The 23,125-nt window shown below is 44.1% G+C and overlaps 2 protein-coding genes across 3 annotated transcripts in view; both read left to right on the top strand.

Moving 5' to 3' along the window:
* Nucleotides 1–23,125, top strand: part of LOC109894080 (gastrula zinc finger protein 5-1-like) — a 131,222-nt gene that overhangs the window by 73,000 nt on the left and 35,097 nt on the right. The window lies entirely within an intron of this gene.
* On the top strand, nucleotides 153–23,125 carry LOC116374609 (transcription factor Sp8-like). Its single transcript, XM_031828126.1, has 9 exons — nucleotides 153–800; nucleotides 1,229–1,359; nucleotides 1,542–5,534; nucleotides 15,225–15,355; nucleotides 15,514–15,678; nucleotides 18,021–18,182; nucleotides 18,561–18,672; nucleotides 18,882–19,006; nucleotides 21,733–23,125. The coding sequence occupies exons 3-9, from the start codon at nucleotides 5,249–5,251 to the stop codon at nucleotides 22,669–22,671; spliced, it is 1,920 nt and encodes a 639-aa protein (XP_031683986.1). The 5' UTR covers nucleotides 153–800; nucleotides 1,229–1,359; nucleotides 1,542–5,248; the 3' UTR covers nucleotides 22,672–23,125.

The following is a 23,125-nucleotide window of genomic DNA, read 5'->3' as shown; positions in this document are numbered from 1 at the left end:
AAAAAAGGAATTGATAAAACAAATTCTGAGGGAACGGATAAAATAAGATGGAATGGATAAAAAGAAAACAGGCGGAACAAATAAAACAGAGGGAACGGATAAAACAAAACTGAGTGAACGATTTAGTCTGGCTGTTTTTTTTTCTCCTCCACCTAGGCTTAGGCTGGGAGTTTGACAGTCAGCCGTTCCGCTCTGTGGACAACGAGTTCCATTGTTAGAGCGGGGATACAAGCATCTCGTCATTGTATCTAGTATCTCTGGTACCGTAATTCAAAGAAAAGAGCGCACAACTTTTTATTTTGCAACACCATTTGCGCTATGACGCTAACCAATAACATACTTTCTCTACAGTGTAAACGGAAGGAAACAATGACGAAGAACAATTTCCACCTTGGCGTTTTTATTGTTATTATTTTGACGTTTATTAACAACAAGTGAATTTAAAATATTAGTAATTTAACTGCACAGCATCACATATTTACCCCATGTAGTCTTTAATTCTCGTTGGAGACAGGACTTGGTTGATAGACGTTATCTAGGTAACGCTAGCTAACTAACAATGGCTAACTGTATGGTGTTTCACACTCAAATAGTCTCCATCATGGAGGTGCTAGCGAATTCAGCCGTGGCAGAGATCAGTAAACTCGTAGACGATGACTATGCAGTGTTTCGTTTGGAAATAACTCAAAGCCAGAAAGAAAACAGGGCATTACGGAGGAAACTACAGCTACTGGAACTGAAGGCAGCACGGGAGCGCGCAGAGAGGACAATGCGAGAGCGATACAGAGGAATGGCAAGAGGTACATTTTGCAGGAGGCCGAGGCTGCGGGGGCTTTCGTCCCGTTTCGCATGCGTTTAGAAGTGTTACCCAGAATTGGGTCTTGCTCAGTTTTTGATAGTATGCAATTCTTCCCCTGATTACTTAGCTATCTTGCACATTTGTTGTATTTTACTTTTATTTTACCAGTCAGGCCAATTAAGGACACAATCTTGCACAAAGACACCATATTCTAACCAGATTCTTGATTTACTGAATTTCCTATTATCATACTTTTAAAATAATGTGATGCATGGAACATAATCAATCAATAAATAGTATGTCAACAAGTTATAAGAAGTGTTACCTTACATTCCTGCCAATTGTAGACTGTGTAAATAATGTATAATATAGCGTTGAGCATTCACATGATCTAATCTAACCACCCCTTTCCCCCAATCACTCTCTTAGGTGAAGGGCTTCTCACTGGAGGCAACAGGAACATTGTAAAGCCAGCGGGACACAATGGGTGGAGAAATGACCAACCCATAGCTATAGATGAGGGGAGTGAACCCTCAACCCAGCATGCTATTGTGATAGAGGTTAGTGTCATAGTGTAACATCAGAATTAAATGTGTTAAATGTGGCTTGTTAATTTCAGAAATGCTTTCCTCAGCTATTCACTGGCTTGCATCAATATGTATATGCCGTGTAGGAGTTTGTGAGACTCCCTAAGACATTGTTATCCAATTATATCGATTATAACCTCCTCTGTTCTTGTCAGTCTGTAGATGCAGAGGCTGCAGGTCCTGGGGTCAAGCAGGAGAGTACTGAAGGAGAGGAGGACCCACAACACAGCAGAGACATCCAGACTGGAGCAGCGGCTGGAGTGGCGCCCCCTGTAGCCTCAGAGGACCTGGCCACCGCTCTGAATGTCAATCTCAAGTCAGAGACAGACACTGATACTTTAAATGTAACACACCGGCTCTTACACACAGGGTCTGACCACAGATCAGACCCAGAGGGGCTGGGTAGACTGGGCTGTCCTCCTGCTCCTGGCTCAGATTACTTACCGGTATTTCATCAGAGCCAGAGGACGGTTCATTCCCTTGGAGATGGTGACGTGCTAGACACTGGGGTTGATGATCTCTCCTGTTCTTATGATACAGAGATGGACCCTGGCAACATGTCCTTAGGTTTAGAGACACAGACTGATCTGTCTAGAGAAGACTGGAACCGGTACAGTTGTAGTGTATATTCTGAAAGGTGTCTAGATAGGAAAGGGGAGGTTATTGTGGTAGATGAGGTGACTGTGAAAGTGGAGGGCGATGCTCCTCCTGCACAGAATGCAGATAGTCACCTAGGAGATAGACACTCACAGAGCAGAGATTTCTTAGATTACAGGGGAAGCTTGGAGACAAATCTAAACGTCACAACAAATTCTCCTTTACATGCTTTCAAGGATCGCGACCCAGTGTCCACGTCGATGGGGCCTTCCGGTTCACACCATTTCGATCAGGTATTGAACTCAAACAACAGGGCTGGAGCCCAGGTTCAGGGAGGGAGAGCCACATCAGGCAATGGTAAAGAGAAACGGTTCCTCTGCATGTTCTGTAACAAAGGCTTCAGGTGCCTCCAGAAGGTGGAGATCCACCAGAGGGTCCACACAGGGGAGAACCCCTTCAGTTGTACCCAGTGTGAGAAGAGATTCTCCCGCCAGGACCACCTGAAGAGGCACCAGATGGTCCACACAGGGGAGAAACCCTTCAGCTGCCCCCAGTGTGAGAAGAGGTTCTCCCGCCAAGACCAGCTGAAGATGCACCTGAAGGTCCACACGGGAGAGAGGCCATTCTCCTGTACGCATTGTGGGAAGAGGTTTTCAGAGAGGAGCTACCTCAGGACACACCAGCAGAAAATGCACACGGCCCTTGTATAGAGTATGGTGACATGTAATCAGGATGAAAGTAAGGTGGTCCTGGTGGTGTCCCGGCAAAATATATAGTGGGGGTACGCCGTACCGGTAAAACATGAGCCAATCACAATAATGCAAGCAAAATGTCAAGAAAACTGTAGGCTATTACACCATTATTTTTCATTAAGCTACCGCATAGCTGAGACATGAACAATTTGCGAATGGACTTGAAAACCAGTGGTATAACTTCTCCAAAATTCGACGTGGTTCGACGGGAACACTGACATTTTTCCAAGGCAGTGATGAATGGCTGACAGAGACACGTGGACAGCAGTGGATGTATAAATTCTGGCCCAATGAAAAATCGTCAAAATGTCATTAGACTTTGTGGTGTTTTGTGTGACAGACGTCTCTTTCCGTTTCCATGTTTGGGGGCTGGAAATACAGTGCATTCAGAAAGTATTCATAGCCCTTGACTTATTCCACATTTTGTCATGTTACAGCCTGAATTCAAACGGTATTCAATATATTTTTTTCTCTCATCCATCTAAACATGTTTTTAGAAATGTTAGCAAATTTCTTAAATTAAATACAGTTATCTAATTTACATATGTATTCACAATCCTGAGTCAATACATGTTGGAATCACCTTTGACAGTGTTTACAGCTGTGATGTCTTTCTGGCTAAGTCTCTTAAGAGGATTGCACACCTGGATTGTCCAATATTTGCACATGATTTTTTCAATTTTTCAAGCTCTGTCAAGTTGGTTGTTGATCATTGCTAGACAGCCATTTAAGTCTTGCCATAGATTTTCAAGCTGCTTTAAGTCAAAACATTTAACGTCATCTTGGTAAGCGACTCCAGTGTATATTTGGCCTTGTTTTAGGTTATTGTCCTGCTGAAAGGTGAATTAATTTCCCAATGTCTGGTGGAAAGCATACTGAACCAGGTTTTCCTCTAGGGTTGTGCCTGTGCTTATCTCCATTCCGTTAACTTTTTATCCTGAAAACCCCCACATTCCTTAACGATTACAAGCATGCCTATAACATGATGCAGCCACCACTATGCTTGAAAATATGGAGAGTGGTACTCAGTAATGTGTTGAATTGGATTTGCCCCAAACATACACTTTTTTTGCCCTGAATACAGTGTTATTGCTTTGCCACATTTTTTACAGTATTACTTTAGTGCCATGTTGCAAACGGGATGCATGTATTGGAATATTGTTATTCTGTAGAGGCTTCCTTATTTGAACTCTGTCAATTAGGATAGTATTGTGAAGTAACTCTAATTTTCTTGAGCCATCCTCAGTTTTCTCCTCTCACAGCCATTAAACTCTAACTATTTTTAAGTCACTACTGACATCATGGTGAAATCCCTGAGCGATTTCCTTCCTCTCAGGCAACTGAGTTAGGAAGGATGCCTGTATCTTTGTTGTTACTGGATGTATTGATACACCATCCAAAGTGTAATAACTTCACCATGCCCAAAGAGATATTTCATGTCTGCTTTAAAAATATATATATTGAAATACCTATAGGTGGCCTTCTGTGCGAGGCATCGGAAAACCTCCCTGGTCTTTGTATTTGAAATTCACTGTTCGACTGATGGACATTACAGATAATTGCATGTGTGGGGTACAGAGATTAAGTCATTAAATAAAAAATAAAAAACATTAATGCTGAACTTATTTAGACTTACCATAACAAAGGGGTTGAATACTTAATGACTAAAGACATTTCAGCTTTTCATTTTTAATTCATTAGTAAAATAATTCCAAAAATGTAATTCCACTTTGACATTATGGGGTTTTGTGTGTAGGCCAGTGACAAAGGAATTAATCATTTAATGTATTTTAAATTCAGGCTAACACAAAATGTGGAAAAATTCAAGGGGTGTGAATACTTTCTGAAGGCAATCCTGACCCTGGACCCTAGATAAGATAGACTGGGCTAACACAGCAAACCTTTTAGGCCAATAATATCCTGTTTTTAAATGTGTTTTTTTGTTTGCTTTATAATCGTGAGAGAAATTAGTTATACATAGATAGCTATCAAGGTTAGCAGTCTTTTCTCAAAATGAACCTCATTGTGCTTCTACATCTGCATTGTTTGGGGTTTTAGGCTGGGTTTCTGTATAGCACTTTGACATCTGCTTATGTAAAAAGGGCTTTATAAATGCATTTATAAATACCAGGCCTTTGGCATGGTGCAGGAGCAGATAGGGTCAAAGTAGTGGGTTAATGAGTCTAGGGTTAGTTGGAAGGGTGTTTATTTATTTTAAAATATATATTTGTCTTCCAATTTAAAATGTTTTTTTTTTTAATTATCAGAAAGTATAATGGATTTATATTATAGTCCAGTTGGGGGAGGCAATGCAACATATTGGATGCCAACCGCCGTTAAACTCCGAAGAAGAAGTAAAGGGAAGTAAACAGTGATCAAGAAAACGTCAGCGTTTTAGCAAAAATATTACTCATTTAATTGCACAGCATCACATACTTATCCAATGTAGTCTTTAATTCGATTTGGAGACAGGACTTGACTGATAGCTAACGTTACCTAGATAGCATCTAACAATGGCTAACGTGAACAGTATGGTTTTCCACACTCAAATAGCCTCCATCATGGAGGTGCTAGCGAATGCAGCCGTGGCAGAGATCTGTAAAGTCGTAGACGACGACTATGAAGTGTTTCGTTTGGAAATAACTCAAAGCCAGAAAGAAAACAGGACATTGAGGAGGAAACTACAGCTTCTGGAAATGAAAGTGTCACGGGAGCGCACAGAGAAGACTATGCGAGAGCGCGTTCTCGCCAGTCCCAGAAGTGTTAAGATCCTCGACCGATACAGAGCAACGGCAAGAGGTACATTTTTCAGAATAGCCCTGGCAATATGTGGAAATTATGTTCACGCTTTCATAAAAGCATGACACCAAGGGTGCGTTCGTAAATTCAATCTATCTACTCTGATTTCAGCGCACTCTCGTCTGGGTGTGCCAAGGAGGGCAGAATATCTGATGCATTTACGAACGCGCAACACCGGTTAAAAGTGACCGGTGTCAGTAAACCTCGGCAAAAAAAAGTGATTATATTGTTGTCAGCAACGATCTAGATAACATGAAAACAGCCTAACTAGCTCTGCTACGGCGAGTAAAATGGTCAGAGTGAGGTGTTCTCTCATGTGTCTGGAAGTAGCTAGCCAACTTTAGCCTGTTAGCTTGGGTGCTTGACTGCCGTTTTGAGGTCAGAACGCTCGGATGAACCCAGTTCCTCGATCAGAGCGTCCAGTGTGCACTCCGAGAGCGAAACGTTCTGAATTTACGAACACACCCTTAGTACACAAGTAGAGTTTGGGGGCCCTGAACACATATGCAGCCATCGTAAAAATAAAAAAAACGCATCCTGGTGGCTTTTTTCCATTCCGCCATAACCAAATAATCTAACATGATATTACAGAAAAGGTGATGTATACCCACCCCTATGTTTTGATGGTCAATGACTACAAGGATGCCATGCACAACCTCAAACCTCAGTTTGCTATTCCACTATAACCGGACAATGCATTTTCTGTAATATCTGCTGAACCAAACACAACACAGAATGTGATTTATTTAAAAAATGACACACCTACACGGCCAAAAGTTTGGACACCTTCAAATTAGTTGATTTGCTATTTCAGCCATACCCATTGCTGACAGGTATAAACAATTGAGCACACAACCATTTAATCCCCATAGACAAACATTTGCAGTAGAATGGCCCGTACTGAAGAGCTTTGACTTTCAACGTGGCACAATCATAGGATGCCACCTTTTCAATGAGTCACTTTGTTAAATTTCTGCCCTTCTAGAGCTGCCCCGGTCAACTGTAAGTGCTGTTATTGTGAAGTGTAAATGTCTAGGAGAAACAACAGCTCAGCTACGAAGTAGTAGGCCACACAAGCTCACAGAACGGGACTGCTGAAGCGCATAGAGCGTAAAAATCGTCTGTCCTTGGTTGCAGCAATCACTACCGAGTTCAAAACTGCCTCTAGAAGCAATGTCAGCACAATAATTGTTCGTCGGGAACTTCATGAAATGGGTTTCCATGGCTAAGCAGCCGCATGCAAGCCTAAGATCACCATGCTCAATGCCAAGTGTCGGCTGGAGGGGTGTAAAGCTTGCCACCATTGGACTCTGGAACAGTGGAAACGCGTTCCCTGAAGTGCCAGGAGAATGCTACCTGCCCCAAATCCATAGCGCCAGCTGTAAAGTTTGGTGGAGGAGGAATAATGGTCTGGGGCTGTTGTTCATGGTTCGGGCTCGGCTCCTTAGTTCAAGTGAAGGGAAATCTTAACGCTACAGCAAAGTGACATTCTAGACCAGGTCTGGGCAACTCCAGGCCTCGGGGGATTGATTGGTGTCACACTTTTCCCCCATCCCTAGCAAACACACCTGATTTCAACTATTTGCATTGAACTGAAGATAATGATTAGTTGATTATTAGACTCAGGTGTGTTAGCTGGGGCTGGGGCAAAAGTATGACACCAATCAGGCCCCCAAGGACTGGAGTTCCCCAGGCCTGTCTAGATGATTCTGTGCTTCCAACTTTGTAGCCATAGTTTGGGGAAGGGCCATTCCTGTTTCAGCATGCTGACAGGTGTAAACCGTGCAGGTGTGCCCCCGTGCACAAAGCGAGGTCCATACAGAAATGGTTAGTTGAGATCGGTGTGGAAGAACTTGACTGGCCTGCACAGAGCCCTGACCTCAACCCCATCGACTGCGAGCCGGGCGGAAACGCATTCTCCTCAGTGCCCGACCTCACTAATGCTCGTGGCTGAATGGAAGCAAATCCCTGCAGCAATGTTCCAATATCTAGTGGAAAGTCTTCCCAGAAGAGTGGATGCTGTTATGGCAGCAAAGGGGGGACCAACTCCATATTATTGCCTATGATTTTGGAAGGAGAGTTTCGATGAGCAGGTGACCATACTTTAGGCCATGTAGTGTATGCTTTGATGGTCAAGTACAACATCATAAACAGTTCCGATAATGATATAATGGTGGACTGCCATGGGAAGGTATCCTATGAAATCGCCATTTCTCACAACATACACCATAGTATATTATTTCTGTTGATTTAAAAAAAAACATTTTTTTGAGAAACAACACTTGAAAGTGAGTCCCAGTTTAGGAGCAATGCGGAATCAACCATTTTTTTATTATTCTGCTTTACTGGAAATGTATTCATAGAGTTAGGCCAATATTGGCCAATATTGGACTAAAGGAGCCTAATGTTACTCCTTATAGTCCAAGGATCTAAAATGTTTTGTTTAAAGGCGAATTGTCTCTGGAAGCCAAAACAGCCAAACACTATTTCTAAACATGAATTGATTCTCAATTGCGGTACTGTTGTAGAAGCATAAAGACCTTTACATTCATATCACATCAAAATGATTTCACAAATGCAAAATACACACTTAACTTGTTTTAATTAAACACGGTTGCAACCAACCGACAGTATTTTTCAGTGACGTGTTTGTGGCGTCCGTCTTCCGTTTACACAGGTGTTCGGAGACGCAGGAAGCTAACTAACACAGGTAGTCCACTCTGTCGTCCTTCTGTTTTCCATAAACCAGCACCAATATGTTAATATGGCTGTGTGGTAACCCTATAAAAAGGTGTGTCGTAAATTATTTATTGCTGATATGAAAGATACGTTCCTTATGTTCCCAAAACCCTACTGCAAGCGATGTATGTTAAATGTTGAAAGCAAGTGTTGGGGCTCTTAATAACAAAACTACCCAGGTCAGAAGATACTATCTGCTAAAGCAGTTTTGCGTCTATGAATGAAGTGGCATGGAGTCAGCTATTGACACCAAGCTACGGCAATAGGAAGCAGGATTCTGAACAGGACAGGGACGTATGTCTGGTCCCCCCCCCCCCCCCCCCCTTAATATAGACCACATGGAACATTGAATACATTTGATTTGTCTATATGAATGAAGACTTCCTAATGTGCCACAATTCAGCATTTTGACATGTCGCCCTCTGTGCATCTGCTGTGACTTAGAATATTTGAACCCACTTAACCCCAACATTTCTCCCAAGTTTTCACCATCATTGTAAAGCCCTAGTTGTTGTGTTTCTTTGACAGTCATTTCTGAAGATTTTATTTATTTCATGTGATTAGTGGTTCGTCTCCTCACGTGAAATGTCTGTCCCTCATTTTAAGGTGAACCCTGTTACGTGAACTCTTGTTCAATAGTTTCACTATATTAAAACATCTAATAGACTAATCATAGTGTAAAAGCTGAGCTGGTTCTACTCTTTTTTTTTATCGTCCATTTTCTGGTGATTTGTGCTGGAAAACTAAGCAGGTCGAGCATTACACATCAACCTTGTTACCCATAGATAGACATGCTATAAATGTTTTTTAACAATGATTTTGTGGTTGTGAAGGACACATTCAATTACCCCTCCCTGTTGCCCACAACAAGCTTCCATTCCCCCTGTCATAAGGGGATTTACTGATGATTTAGGATGAAATTGTCAACCCTGTTACTTTATTTGGCACTTACACTGCCCACAATTTGGTGGCACAACCCTCAATTATGGGCAATACAAGAGTTTTCAAACCCAGAGTTCCAAGTGGCCAGCACAGGAACACCTCTCAAAGCAGACTCGACAGACCAGCCAGGGGTTTGAGAAGTGAATATTTGTTACTTTTCTCAATCTGAAGGCACGACATAGATTCCAATGTCTCAAGTAGCTGAACAAGTCATCACAATAACCTGTTCTAATTTGTCAAAAACAACTTTATAATCGAAGGAGTGCCTTTGATTTGACGGTCTGCACGTTTATCAAAGTTTAAAAATATATATATATACACACACACACACACACACACACACAGTACCACCTACTCATTCAAGGGTTTTTCTTTATTTTACTATTTTCTACATTGTAGAATAATAGTGAAGACATCAAAACTATGAAATAACACATGGACTCATGTAGCAACCAAAAGTGTTAAACAAATCAAAATATTGTTTTTATTATTCAAAGTAACCACCCTTTTCCTTTGACAGCTTTGCACACTCTTGGCATTCTCTCAACCAGCTTCATGAGAAATGTTTTTCCAACCGTCTTAAAAGGAGTTCCCACATATGCGGAGCACTTGTTGGCTGCTTTTCCTTCACTCTGCGGTCCAACTCATCCCAAACCATCTTAATTGGGTTGAGTTCGGGTGACTGTGGCAGCCAGGTCATCTGACGCAGCACTCCAATACTCTCCTTCTTGGTCAAATAGCCCTTACATAGCCTGGAGGTGGGTGTTGGGTCATTGTCCTGTTGAAAAAGAAATGATTGTCCCACTCAGCACAAACCAGATGGGATGTCGTATCGAAGCAGAATGCGGTGGTAGACATGCTGGTTAATTGTGCCTTGAATTCTAAATAAATCACTGACAGTGTCACCAGCATAGCACCGTCACACCACCACCTCCATGCTTCATGGCGGGAACCACACATGCAGAGATCATCCGTTCACCCTCTGCGTCTCACAAAGACAGGATGGTTGGAACCAAAAATCTCAAATTTGGACCCCAGACCAACGGACACATTTCCACAGGTTTAATGTCCATTGCTTGTGTTTCTTGTCCCAAGCAAGTCTCTTCTTATTGGTGTCCTTTAGTAGTTTCTTTGCAGCAATTTGACCATGAAGGCCTGATTCACACAGTCTCCTCTGAATAGTTGATGTTGAGATGTGTCTGTTACTTGAACTCTGTGAAGAATTTATTTGAGCTGCAATCTGAGGCTGGTAACTAATGAATTTATCCTCTGCAGCAGAGGTAAATCTGGGTCTTCCTTTCCAGTTGTGTTCCTCATGTGAGCCAGTACGATCATAGCACTTGATGGTTTTTGCAACTGCACTTGAAGAAACTTTGAAAGTTCTTGAAATGTTTCGTATTGACTGACCCATGTCTTAAAGTAATGATGGACTGTCGTTTCTTTGCTTATTTGAGCTGTTCTTGCCATAATATGGACTTGGTCTTTTACCAAATAGGGCCATCTTCTATATACCACCCCTACCTTGTCACAACAACTGATTGGCTCAAACGCATTAAGGAAAGAAATTACACAAGATTGTGCAAAGCTGTCATCAAAGCAAAGGGTGACTATTTTGAAGAATCTCAAAATAAAATAGTTTTATTTAACACTTTTTTGGTTACTACATGATTCCATATGTGTTATTTCAGTTTGTCTTCACTGTTATTCTACAATGTAGAAAATAAAGAAAACCCCTTGAATGAGTAGGTGTGTCCAAACATTTGACTGGTACTGTATATAATATTTTTTATTCTTCAAATTCATAAAAATTAACAAAAATAGTTGTTGCATAAGTATTTACCCCCTTTTGGTTACGCAAGCCTAAATTAGTTCAGAAGTTTGCTTAGAAATCACAATTTACATGGACTTTTTATGAAATAAGAGGTTGACATGATTTTTGAATGTTTACCTTTTCCCCTGTCCCCCATACATACATCCGTAAGGTCCCCCAGTCAAGCATTGACATTCAAGCACAGATTCAACTACAAAGACCAGGGAGATTTTCAAAAGCCTCATAAAGAAAGGCGGGGATTGGTAGATGGGTAACAATAACACATCAGACATTGACTATCTCTTTAAGCATGGTCAAGTTAATAATTAGGTTGTGGATGATATTAAATCCTCCAGACACATCGGCCGAATGAAATACAAGAAGTACAACAGTACTTCAGTACGGTTATACAAGACGACCAGTTGACCAAATGTCACAACACATCAAGAGACAATGACTTGCCCACATTCTCAGAATGCCCAGTTTTGACTCATTATGGGCTAATGTCCCAAAGAGGATGAAGTGGAATGAGTATGTGCATCTATTTAGAATTAGATTTGTCAGCCTTTGTGGACAACTCTCTGGCTAGACGGTCTCGTACACTCTGATCTGCTATGACCCTGTTGGTCATCCAAGCCATGAATCTTGCCTAAAATGAATATCTGTATAATGGACACGTACTGTATACTCTACCCTACTCTGAGTAAATTGACAACTGGTCTGGCCTAGATGGTCACATGCACTCCACTCCAACCTTAAACACGTTACTCCCCCGCCACCTTGCTACTGCTTGCTCTTTGGGGGTCTAGGCCAGGCTGTTGTGAAGCACTCTGACCGTCATTGTTGTGAAAAGGGCTATATAAATGAGTCTGTATTTGTCGGTTGATTGTCCAGCCACAAAGCATCATTTGTTGGCAGATTTGCTGCTTTTTTGTTTCATTCTTCATGAACACCTCAAAATGAACTCGATTGAGGTTCTCGTGAACGTTAGTGCGATCACTAAGGAGAATTGTGAAGTGCGCCCAAATGGAAATGTTCTCTTCTGAAATGTCATTTGAGTGGTGGGTGGCATTTGTGACCGTCAAGCATTTTGAGATGGATACGTGCCCTTAATCCCTGGGTCGAGACAAGTCGAAAGATCCTTCTTGTGTTCCGTGAATTCACACAGGATCCGAATTCGCAACCAGGGGGTAAGAAGACTGCAGCAAACAACTATGGCTCTGTATGCCACGGAAATAATATTATGTTGTGTATGTTGTCAGAATCTGCGATTTCAGTAGCTTTCTTCCCATGGCTTACTATGGCAGTCCACCATTATATAATAAACATAACTATTTATGATGCTGTACTGGGCATCATTGTCATCCTTGACCATCAAAACATCGGTGTAGACATCACCTTTTCCTGTGTTTAATGTTTGGCTCAGAAGATATGACACAAAATACATTTAGTTGTGTCAGAATGAAAAACGGCTGTTTTTGTGATAGCCCCATATCTGAACATATTCAGGGTATATTCAGGGTCCCAACGTGTACCAAGTTTCAAACTTTTTATGGAAAAAAAATGCAGAACTCCAGACCTGACTGCCCTCGACCAGCACAAAAACATCCTGTGGCGGACTGCAATAGCATCGAATAGTCCCCGCGATATGCAACTGTTCAGGGAAGTCAGGAACCAATACACGCAGTCAGTCAGGAAAGCCAAGGCCAGCTTCTTCAGGCAGAAATTTGCATCCTGTAGCTCTAACTCCAAAAAGTTCTGGGACACTGTAAAGTCCATGGAGAACAAGAGCACCTCCTCCCAGCTGCCCACTGCACTGAGGCTAGGTAACACGGTCACCACTGATAAATCCATGATTCTTAAACTTCAACAAGCATTTCTCAACGGCTGGCCATGCCTTCTTCCTGGCTACTCCAACCTCGGCCAACAGACACCCCCCCCCCCCCCCGCAGCTACTCGCCCAAGCCTCTCCAGCTTCTCCTTTACCCAAATCCAGAAAGCAGATGTTCTGAAAGAGCTGCAAAACCTGGACCCGTACAAATCAGCTGGGCTAGATAATCTGGACCCTCTATTTCTGAAACTATCCGCCGCCATTGTCGCAACCCCTATTACCAGCCTGTTCAACCTCTCTTTCATATCGTCTGAGATCCCCAAGGATTGGAAAGCTGCCGCAGTCATCTCCCTCTTCAAAGGGGGAGACACCCTGGACCCAAACTGTTACAGACCTATATCCATCCTGCCCTGCCTATCTAAGGTCTTCGAAAGCCAAGTCAACATACAGGTCACTGACCATCTCGAATCCCACCGTACCTTCTCCGCTGTGCAATCTGGTTTCCGAGCCGGTCAAGGGTGCACCTCAGCCACGCTCAAGGTACTAAGCGATATCATAACCGCCATCAATAAAAGACAGTACTGTACTTTCGACTCTGTCAATCACCATATTCTTATCGGCAGACTCAGTAGCCTCGGTTTTTCTAATGACTGCCTTGCCTGGTTCACCAACTACTTTGCAGACAGAGTTCAGTGTGTCAAATCGGAGGGCATGCTGTCCGGTCCTCTGGCAGTCTCTATGGGGGTGCCACAGGGTTCAATTCTCGGGCCGACTCTTTTCTCTGTATATATCAATGATGTTGCTCTTGCTGCGGGCGATTCCCTGATCCACCTCTACGCAGACGACACCATTCTGTATACTTCCGGCCCTTCCTTGGACACTGTGCTATCTAACCTCCAAACGAGCTTCAATGCCATACAACACTCCTTCCGTGGCCTCCAACTGCTCTTAAATGCTAGTAAAAGCAAATGCATGCTTTTCAACCGTTCGCTGCCTGCACCAGCACGCCCGACTAGCATCACCACCCTGGATGGTTCCGACCTAGAATATGTGGACATCTATAAGTACCTAGGTGTCTGGCTAGACTGTAAACTCTCCTTCCAGACTCATATCAAACATCTCCAATCTAAAATCAAATCTAGAGTCGGCTTTCTATTCCGCAACAAAGCCTCCTTCACTCATGCCGCCAAACTTACCCTAGTAAAACTGACTATCCTACCGATCCTCGACTTTGGTGATGTCATCTACAAAATAGCTTCCAATACTCTACTCAGCAAACTGGATGCAGTCTATCACAGTGCCATCCGTTTTGTTACTAAAGCACCTTATACCACCCACCACTGCGACCTGTATGCTCTAGTCGGCTGGCCCTCTCTACATATTCGTCGCCAGACCCACTGGCTCCAGGTCATCTACAAGTCCATGCTAGGTAAACCTCCGCCTTATCTCAGTTCACTGGTCACGATGGCAACACACACCCGTAGCACGCGCTCCAGCAGGTGTATCTCACTGATCATCCCTAAAGCCAACACCTCATTTGGCCGCCTTTCGTTCCAGTTCTCTGCTGCCTGTGACTGGAACGAATTGCAAAAATCGCTGAAGTTTGAGACTTTTATCTCCCTCACCAACTTTAAACATCTGCTGAGCAGCTAACCGATCGCTGCAGCTGTAAATAGCCCACCCAATTTACCTACCTCATCCCCATGCTGTTTATATTTATTTACTTTTCTGCTCTTTTGCACACCAGTATCTCTACCTGTACATGACCATCTGATCATTTATCACTCCAGTGTTAATCTGCAAAATTGTAATTTTTCGCCTGCCTTTTGCACACAATGTATATAGACTCTTTTTTTTTCTCTACTGTGTTAGACTTGATAAATTGTTTACTCCATGTGTAACTCTATTGTCTGTTTACACTGCTATGATTTATCTTGGCCAGGTCGCAGTTGTAAATGAGAACTTGTTCTCAACTAGCCTACCTTGTTAAATCACCTGAAGTTTGGCACATATCGACTGGACGACATGGCAGAGCCTGTGGGGCCTATAGCCCCGTTCTCTTCTGAGCATCTGTAACTTTAGATATGTTAATGATATGGTTAACCAGAATTTGGTCTTGGTCAGTTTTTGGATAGTATGCAATAATTCCCCTAATCTTGCGATCTTGCGCAAAGACACATTCTAACCAGATTCTTGATTTACGGCATTTTCTTTTATTTCCTCAATGAAAACAATATCGATCTATAAATAGTATATCAATAAGTTATGCTAAGTGTTACCTAACATCCTTGCCTTGTAAACAGTGTACAGTAGTGTTGAGCATTGACAGTACTGAACTTAACCTCTTTTCCCCCAATTACTCTCTCAGGTGAAGGACATTTCACTGGAGGCTACAGAAGCATTGTGAAGCCAGCGGGACATAATACATGGAGAGATGACCAACCAATCACTGTTGACGAAGGGAGTGGAACCTCAACCCAGCATGTTATCGTGATCGAGGTTAGTGTTGCATCAAATTTACAGTACATTAAATGTGGCCAGTTTAATTAATAAAGGCTCCCTTCGGCTATTCACTTGCCACAGGGGAGCTTGTGAGACTTCCCCACGACATTGTTATACAATTCAACTCATGTACCGGTAATAACCTCTTGTGTCAGTCTGCAGATGCAGAGGCTGCAGGTCCTGGGGTCAAGCAGGAGAGGTCTGAAAGACAGGAGGACCCACGTCACTGCAGAGACATCCAGACTGGAGCGCCCCCTGAAGCCACGGGGGACCTCGCTGCCGCCGCGCCCCAGCCCAGGACCCGACGCAGCATCATGGAGGTCAGTGGAACGCCGAATGCCGTCCTCAAGTCCGAGACAGACAACGAGACTTTAACTGTAACACACAGCCTGTTGCACACAGGATCTGACCACAGATCAGACCCAGAGAAACTTTGTCTGGGGAGACTGGGCTGTTCTCCTGCTCCCGGCTCAGAGTATTTACCAGTATTTCACCAGAGCCAGAAGACTGTTCATTCCCATGGAGATGGTGACACGTTAGACACTGAAGGTGATGATCCATCTTGTTCTTACGCTACAGAGATGGACCCTGGCAACATGCTCTTGGGTTTAGAGAGACAGACTGATCTGTCTAGAGGAGACTGGAACCGGTACAGTAGCAGTGTAAACACTGAAGGTTGTCTAGATAAGAAAGGGGAGGGTCTGGTCGTAGATGAGATGACTGTGAAAGTGGAGAGTGATGCTCCTCTGACATGGAATGCAGACGAGACTCACTTAAGAGAAGGACACTCACAGGGCAACAGTAATGACTTCTTAGACTACAGGGAAAGCTTAGACACTAATCTAAATGTCCCGACCCACTCCTCTTTACACATGTTCAGGGATCGCGACCCATTATCCATGTCGATGGGGCCTTCCGATTCACACGGCCACATCCTTTTAGATCAGGAATTGAACTCAAACAACAGAGCTAGAGCCCAGGCTCAGGGAGGGGGAGCCAAGTCAGGCAATGGTAAAGAGAAACGGTTCCTCTGCATGTTCTGTAACAAAAGCTTCAGCTGCTCCCAGAATGTGGAGATCCACCAGAGGGTCCACACAGGGGAGAAACCCTTCAGCTGTACCCAGTGTCACATGCGCTTCACCCAGGCTGGCACCCTGAAGAGGCACCAGAGGGTCCACACAGGGGAGAAACCCTTCAGCTGTACCCAGTGTCACATGTGCTTCACCCAGGCTGGTCACCTAAAGAGGCACCAGAGGGTCCACACAGGAGAGAAGCCGTTCGCCTGTACGCACTGCAGGAAGAGGTTCTCTGAGAGGAGATGCCTCAGGATACACCAGCAGAAAAACCATTCCACTCTATAACATAGAAAGTGTTGGATTCGGGGTTAAACTTGGAACATTTTTATACTCAGAAGTATAGGAATATTAGTTACAAAAGAGACATGAGGGGGGGGCTGAGTGCAGGGAAAACAATCGCATGTGACAGTACTGGTAAGGGGAGAAACCGTTGAAGGCTCATATCACTTTGTTCCCTGCTTAGCAATAATGATGCAATGTTTAGCGATAAGGAGGAGACTCCACCCACAGTGGGGTATGAATACTACCACAGGGGAAGCCATGTCTGTGTCGGAATTACAGCTGGGATGAATTAAACTTGGTTAAGCTTCTCTGGTGTCCGTGAGTTATTTGCTCAAAATTAGAACCGAACAAAAGTAACCATTCCACTCGATAGCTTCTGACGTTTAGATCAAACCCTGCATTAAAGGAACACTCAGAGAGATGACGCAGATGCACAAAGTAAACAACAGCAGTGGGTCAATTTCCACAACAACTACGAGTGTTGAAGTGCAAGGCCCAGCCATTGTAGGATATATAAGCCTAAAAAGTATATTGCTTAGTGTTTGTACTGTGTAGGCCAGTGTTTACCAACTCCAGTCCTCAAGTCCCCCAACGGTACACATTTTCATTGTAGCCCCGGACAAGCACACCTCATTCTACTCAGAGGGCTTGATGATTAGTTGACAAGTTGAATTAGTGCCACAATAAAAATGTTTAATGTTGGTGGTACTTGGGAACTGGAATTGAGAAACACTGGTGTAGGCTATACGATGTTTTCACATGCCTAGTACATTACTTCCATTTAACATGTTTTTTCCCCCCAAGACACTAAGATAACATGAATGCAGTTCATGTAGTTCATGCAGATGTTTAATTGAGACGTGTATGTGTGGTTTTCAGATGGTGTATTTCAAACTTGTTTATGTTTAATAAACACCTACATGGGACTTTTCATTCTTAGACTTTCATTGAGACTCTCTTTAATATACATCACATCTGATCTCACCCTATTCTGCATAAACATGACAGCTCTTTAGAACAAATATATACCTACTCACTAACAAATACCTACTGTACACGTCAAAATAGTTTAGTCAGGTTTGTCTAATGACTTGACCTATCATAGCTGACTCATATTTACCCACAACATATTTATGTCCACCATGATGGGTTTAACAGCAATTAAGTCATTCTCTAACTACAGTGTAGGACTCAAACGTAGTGGGGATGGGTAAAGACTCCATGTTGAAAATGTGTTAATTATCTGTGTGTATGTACCTGATGGAGTGTATGTCTGTGTATTTTGTATCACCTGTCTCTTCCAGGAGGAGGAGGGTCCAGAGGTGCTGCTGGTGAAGGAGGAGGGGTGTGAGGAGGGTCTGGGGAACCCTGAGGAGGCCATAGTCGTGGATGACAACCAGACTACACCTCCTGAACCCACAGAGGAACCAGCTGAGCAGCACAGGACCACACACAGTCTCACTGAGGTGAGCCCCATGTAAACTACTGTCAATTATATTATGTCAGAGCCCATAACTACAAACCTGCTCAGAGCAGGAGTGCTGATCTAGGATCAGTTTTGCCTTTTAGATCACAATTAATACAATTATATGGAAATATCCTAGATCAGTACTTCTATTCTGAGACTCTTTGTGGATACGGGCCCAAGTCCTGATGAATTTTGTCTTAAGTGTGGGACCATGCCTTTCAATTGTCAAACCATTAAAGACTCAAGTAATTAAATCAATTAACATGTTTGCATAGTACTCACAGCATTCCCTCATTGCTCAATCAGAAAATGCTCCATAGCAGGGTGCTCATATCAGATTTCTTGATCCAACATCCTCTCACTCTATCTCTTACAGTCAGTAGACATGGACGATGGGAAGCCTGATCTGCTTCTAGTCAAAGAGGAGACAATACAAGACGGACCAGAGAGCATTCATCTGCTGAGTGGACTAAAGATGGGGGAGCAAGGTAAGGGAGAAAGACATATAGCCTACATACAGTAATAGATCTTCAATGGGAATAGTGATGGATCTGGATATTTATTTAAATGAAATCAACACAACTTGTGTTTACATACAAAAACACACAATGTATGAACTTGACCTGGTAATTGACCCAAAAAAACATGTAGAATTCTCACATGTTTGTCAAGCCCATTTTATAACCTCTTCCTGCAGGTGGTTGGCTGGAGGCTAACAGAGACTGGACGGCCATCTTGGATTCCCAGACCCAGGCGGGTCCAGCCAAGGGTCCAGGGGACAACATCACTGAGCCGGCCAGGACTAGAGGTGACATAGTCAAGGTCAGTGGATTGGACAGACAGAAACAGACAGTCGAACACAAAACAACATCCAATTTTAGGCTCCATGACAATAGACTGGCTGAGACCAGGGCAAGGTGATTTGGTCTGCGAGGACGTGTCCGTATTCGGCTAGCGAGGCTCCATCCTGCTCTTATAGATGTGATTCAGAGAGACTGATGGTGCGTAATTATTTTATTTTTTTTGAATTTTACCCTCTTTTTCTCCCCAATTTCGTGATATCCAATTGTTAGTAGCTACTATCTTGTCTCATCGCTACAACTCCCGTATGGGCTCGGGAGAGACGAAGGTTGAAAGTCATGCGTCCTCCAATACACAACCCGCACTGCTTCTTAACACAGCGCGCATCCAACCCGAAAGCCAGCCGCACCAATGTGTCAGAGGAAACATTGCAACCTTGGTTAGCGTGCACTGTGCCCGGCCCGCCACAGGAGTGGTGGGCCGGTGCAAGATGAGACAAGGATATCCCTACCGGCCAAGCCCTCCCTTAACCCGGACGACGCTATGCCAATTGTGCGTCGCCCCACGGACCTCCCGGTCGCGGCCGGCTACGACCGAGCCTGGGCGTGAACCCAGAGTCTCTGGTGGCACAGCTGGTGCTGCAGTACGGCGCCCTTTACCACTGTACCACCCGGGAGACCTGATGGCGCCTCAGTTTAACCCCCTAACAGGTGCTGCCTTCTATAGGATCTATCAACTGGAACATGGACCCTGTGACATCATAGACACACCCTGGCCTTCGTCCTCCTCACACTCTCCTAATGTTAAACCAGACCTCAGACAATATCAGTGCCTCAACACTAAATGACTACACAAGCCCATTGACAAATGACAGTATTAGTAGTAGTAACGCTATCAGTAGATCCGGTGGCAAATAGAAGCGCTTCCCATGTTCGTTCTGTTGGAAAGCCTGGATATCCACCAAAGGATGCACACAAGGGAGAAACCCTACAGCTGCCCCCAGTGTGAGAAGAGGTTCTCCCGTCAGCACCAGCTGAAGGTGCACCTGAAGGTCCACACTGGCAAAATGCTGTTCACCTGTATGCACTGCGGGAAGAGGTTCTCAGAGAGGAGCTACCTCAGAACCTTTTCCAGAGTATTCTAAAATACATTTTTATCAAAGGGAGGGTACCAGATTTACAGAAAATGTCAAGTGTTAACATAGTGAGACAAGTTATTCTAAACTCAGCAAAAAAAGAATTGGCCCTTTTTCAGGACCCTGACTTTCAAAGATATTTGTATTTTTACGAATTAACTTCACATTGTAAAGGGTTTAAACACTGTTTCACATGCTTGTTCAATGAGCCATAAACAATTAATGAACATGCACCTGTGGAACGGTTGTTAAGACACGAACAGCTTACAGACAGTAGGCAATTAAGGTCACAGTTATGAAAACTTAGGACACTAAAGAGGCCTTTCTACGGATTCTGAAAAGCACCAAAAGAAAGATGCCCAGGGTCCCTGCTCATCTGTGTGAACGTGCCTTAGGCATGCTGCAAGGAGGCATGAGGACTGCAGATGTGGTCAGGGCAATAAATTGCAATGTCTGTACTGTGAGATGCCTAAGACAGCACTACGGGGAGACGGGGCGGACAGCTGATCGTCCTCGCAGTGGCAGACCACGTGTAACAACACCTGCTCAGGATCAGTACATCCGAACATCACACCTGCGGGACAGGTACAGGATGGCAACAACAACTGCCTGAGTTACACCAGGAAGGCACAATCCCTCCATCAGTGCTCAGACTGTCCGCAATACGCTGAGAGAGGCTGGACTGAGAGCTTGTAGGCCTGTTGTAAGGCAGGTCCTCACCAGACATCACCGGCAACAATGTCGGCTATGGGCACAAACCCACCGTCGCTAGACCAGACAGGACTGGCAAAAGTGCTCTTCACTGACAAGTCGCGGTTTTGTCTCACCAGGGGTGATGGTTGGATTTGCGTTACACCAAAGCCTGTACTCTGGAGCGGGATCGATTTGGAGGTGGAGGGTCCGTCATGGTCTGGGGCGGTGTGTCACAGCATCATCTCAACGCTATGCGTTACAGGGAAGACATCCTCCTCCCTCGTGTGGTACCCTTCCTGCAGGCTCGTCCTGACATGACCCTCCAGCATGACAATGCGACCAGCCATACTGCTCATTCTGTGCTTGATTTCCTGCAAGATAGGAATGTCTTGGCCAGAGAAGAGCGTGGATCTCAATCCCATTGAGAACGTCTGGGACCTGTTGGACCCCCCCCCCCCAGAAATGTACGGGAAATTGCAGGTGCCTTGGTGGAAGAGTAGGGTAACATCTCACAGCAAGAACTGGCAAATCTGGTGCAGTCCATGACGAGGAGATGCACTGCAGTACTTAATGCAGCTGGTGGCCACACCAGATACTGACTGTTACATTTGATTTGGACCCCCCCCCCCCCACACACACACACACACACACACTTTATTCAGGGACACATTATTCCATTTCTGTTAGTCACATGTCTGTGGAACTTGTTCAGTTTTACTTGTCACCTGATTGTAATGCCATTTTGTTTTAATGTTATTTTTGTATCATTCCAATGGCTCTATAATGTTAGGTACTTGATTCACATTGTTAGATATTTGCTTGACTGTGGTTAACATTTTAGAATGTCATGTTTCTGTATGTACAGCAAAGAGTTTCTTATATAAACCTTCATGCTCTTCTGTTCAATTTGTGTTTATAGTCTGCAGTCCATGAAGACCTGCTGATATCCTGTGTTACTGGCGGGAGAGACTGGACCTCTGAAGTGGCTGGTCACAAACCCTGGCAACAAATCAGAACCCTGGATCAGGAGCCGTCTCTCTTCCTTCCTGAATCGGAACCAGGACCCAACCAAGAGGGACAGAGACTCCACCACCACACAGAACACAACCAATGGACAGGTGGACTGAACAACCTCGGTCCTGGTGGTCATCAGAGAGACCCAGGCTCCATTCAGGGATCCAGTCTGCAGCCCAGACCCTTCTCTTCACAGTCTCAGTGCAGGGATGATACAGGGCCTGGGGCTGATAGAGATAGACCCTCCTGTTCCTATGATACAAACACCACAGTATCTATGATGAATAGAGCAGGTCACCCTGGGCTTCAGCCTTCACAGGTAGTGGTGGGAGACCCCCCTGGTGGTAGTCGGTCTTCTCCTTCAGGGTCTCATCTAATGCCTGGTGGGGTCTGGGTTCATAGAAGGCCTGGGCCTGAATCTGGGTCTAGCCTTCCTCAGCTACCTCATGGTTACCCCACAAATACAAACAGGGTCAGGATCGGTGTTCACAACGAGACGTACCTAGCCTATAACACAGCACACAATCCCAACAACACCCAAACAATGGCTAGAGGTCAAGGAGGGAGTTCCAACACTAACCACCTGAGGGCAGTGGCTCCTGCTTCTACCTCCTCTAGTGTCATTGGGTCACAACATGGGAGGCCGAGCATTAGGACGGACGCCGATAAGCCGTTTGCCTGCCCCACGTGTGGGAAGCTCTTTGCTAAGACAAAATATATGAAGCAGCACCAGACCGTTCACACCAAGGAGAGGCCCTTCAAGTGCAAACTATGTTACAAGAGCTTCTCCTTCTTGAGTTACCTCATCAGACATAGGCGTGTCCACAACAGGGAGAAATTGTAGCTATTCTTTAGCTGAAATATTGTAGTTCTCATTAAGTCTACTGGGGTCAGAGTTTTTGGGGGATTACTAGGTCCTTTTAGTTAATTGTCTGGGGATGCTCACATGATACAGGCTTGTTGTTTGGTGTGCTGGCATAGCCAAAAAAACCACTGAAATTAGCCAAAAACTAAGTTTTCATTCATTTTTACAATACCCAAAATTTTGGGGACTTTGTACCTGTGGAACATAGTGGAAACCCTTTAAAGCTCGGTCCTTGCCCTCCGGGGGTCCTTGCTATCCAGAATCCTTGGGATGTTACACACAACAACCCCCCCGCCTCTGAATTTGGTTTTGCCTTTTTTTTTCTATTCATAACAAATGATTTATAACACCTTTAACACATTTGGCATAGTCAGGTTGCACCTGTTCCTTTATGTGATCAAATCTGTTAATAAATGAGAAATCATTTCCTTTT

This window comes from Oncorhynchus kisutch, linkage group LG7, assembly GCF_002021735.2.
Source record: "Oncorhynchus kisutch isolate 150728-3 linkage group LG7, Okis_V2, whole genome shotgun sequence".
NCBI lineage: Eukaryota > Metazoa > Chordata > Actinopteri > Salmoniformes > Salmonidae > Oncorhynchus > Oncorhynchus kisutch.
Note: the sequence above shows the minus strand (reverse complement) of the source record. Positions and strands in the feature narration are given on the sequence as shown.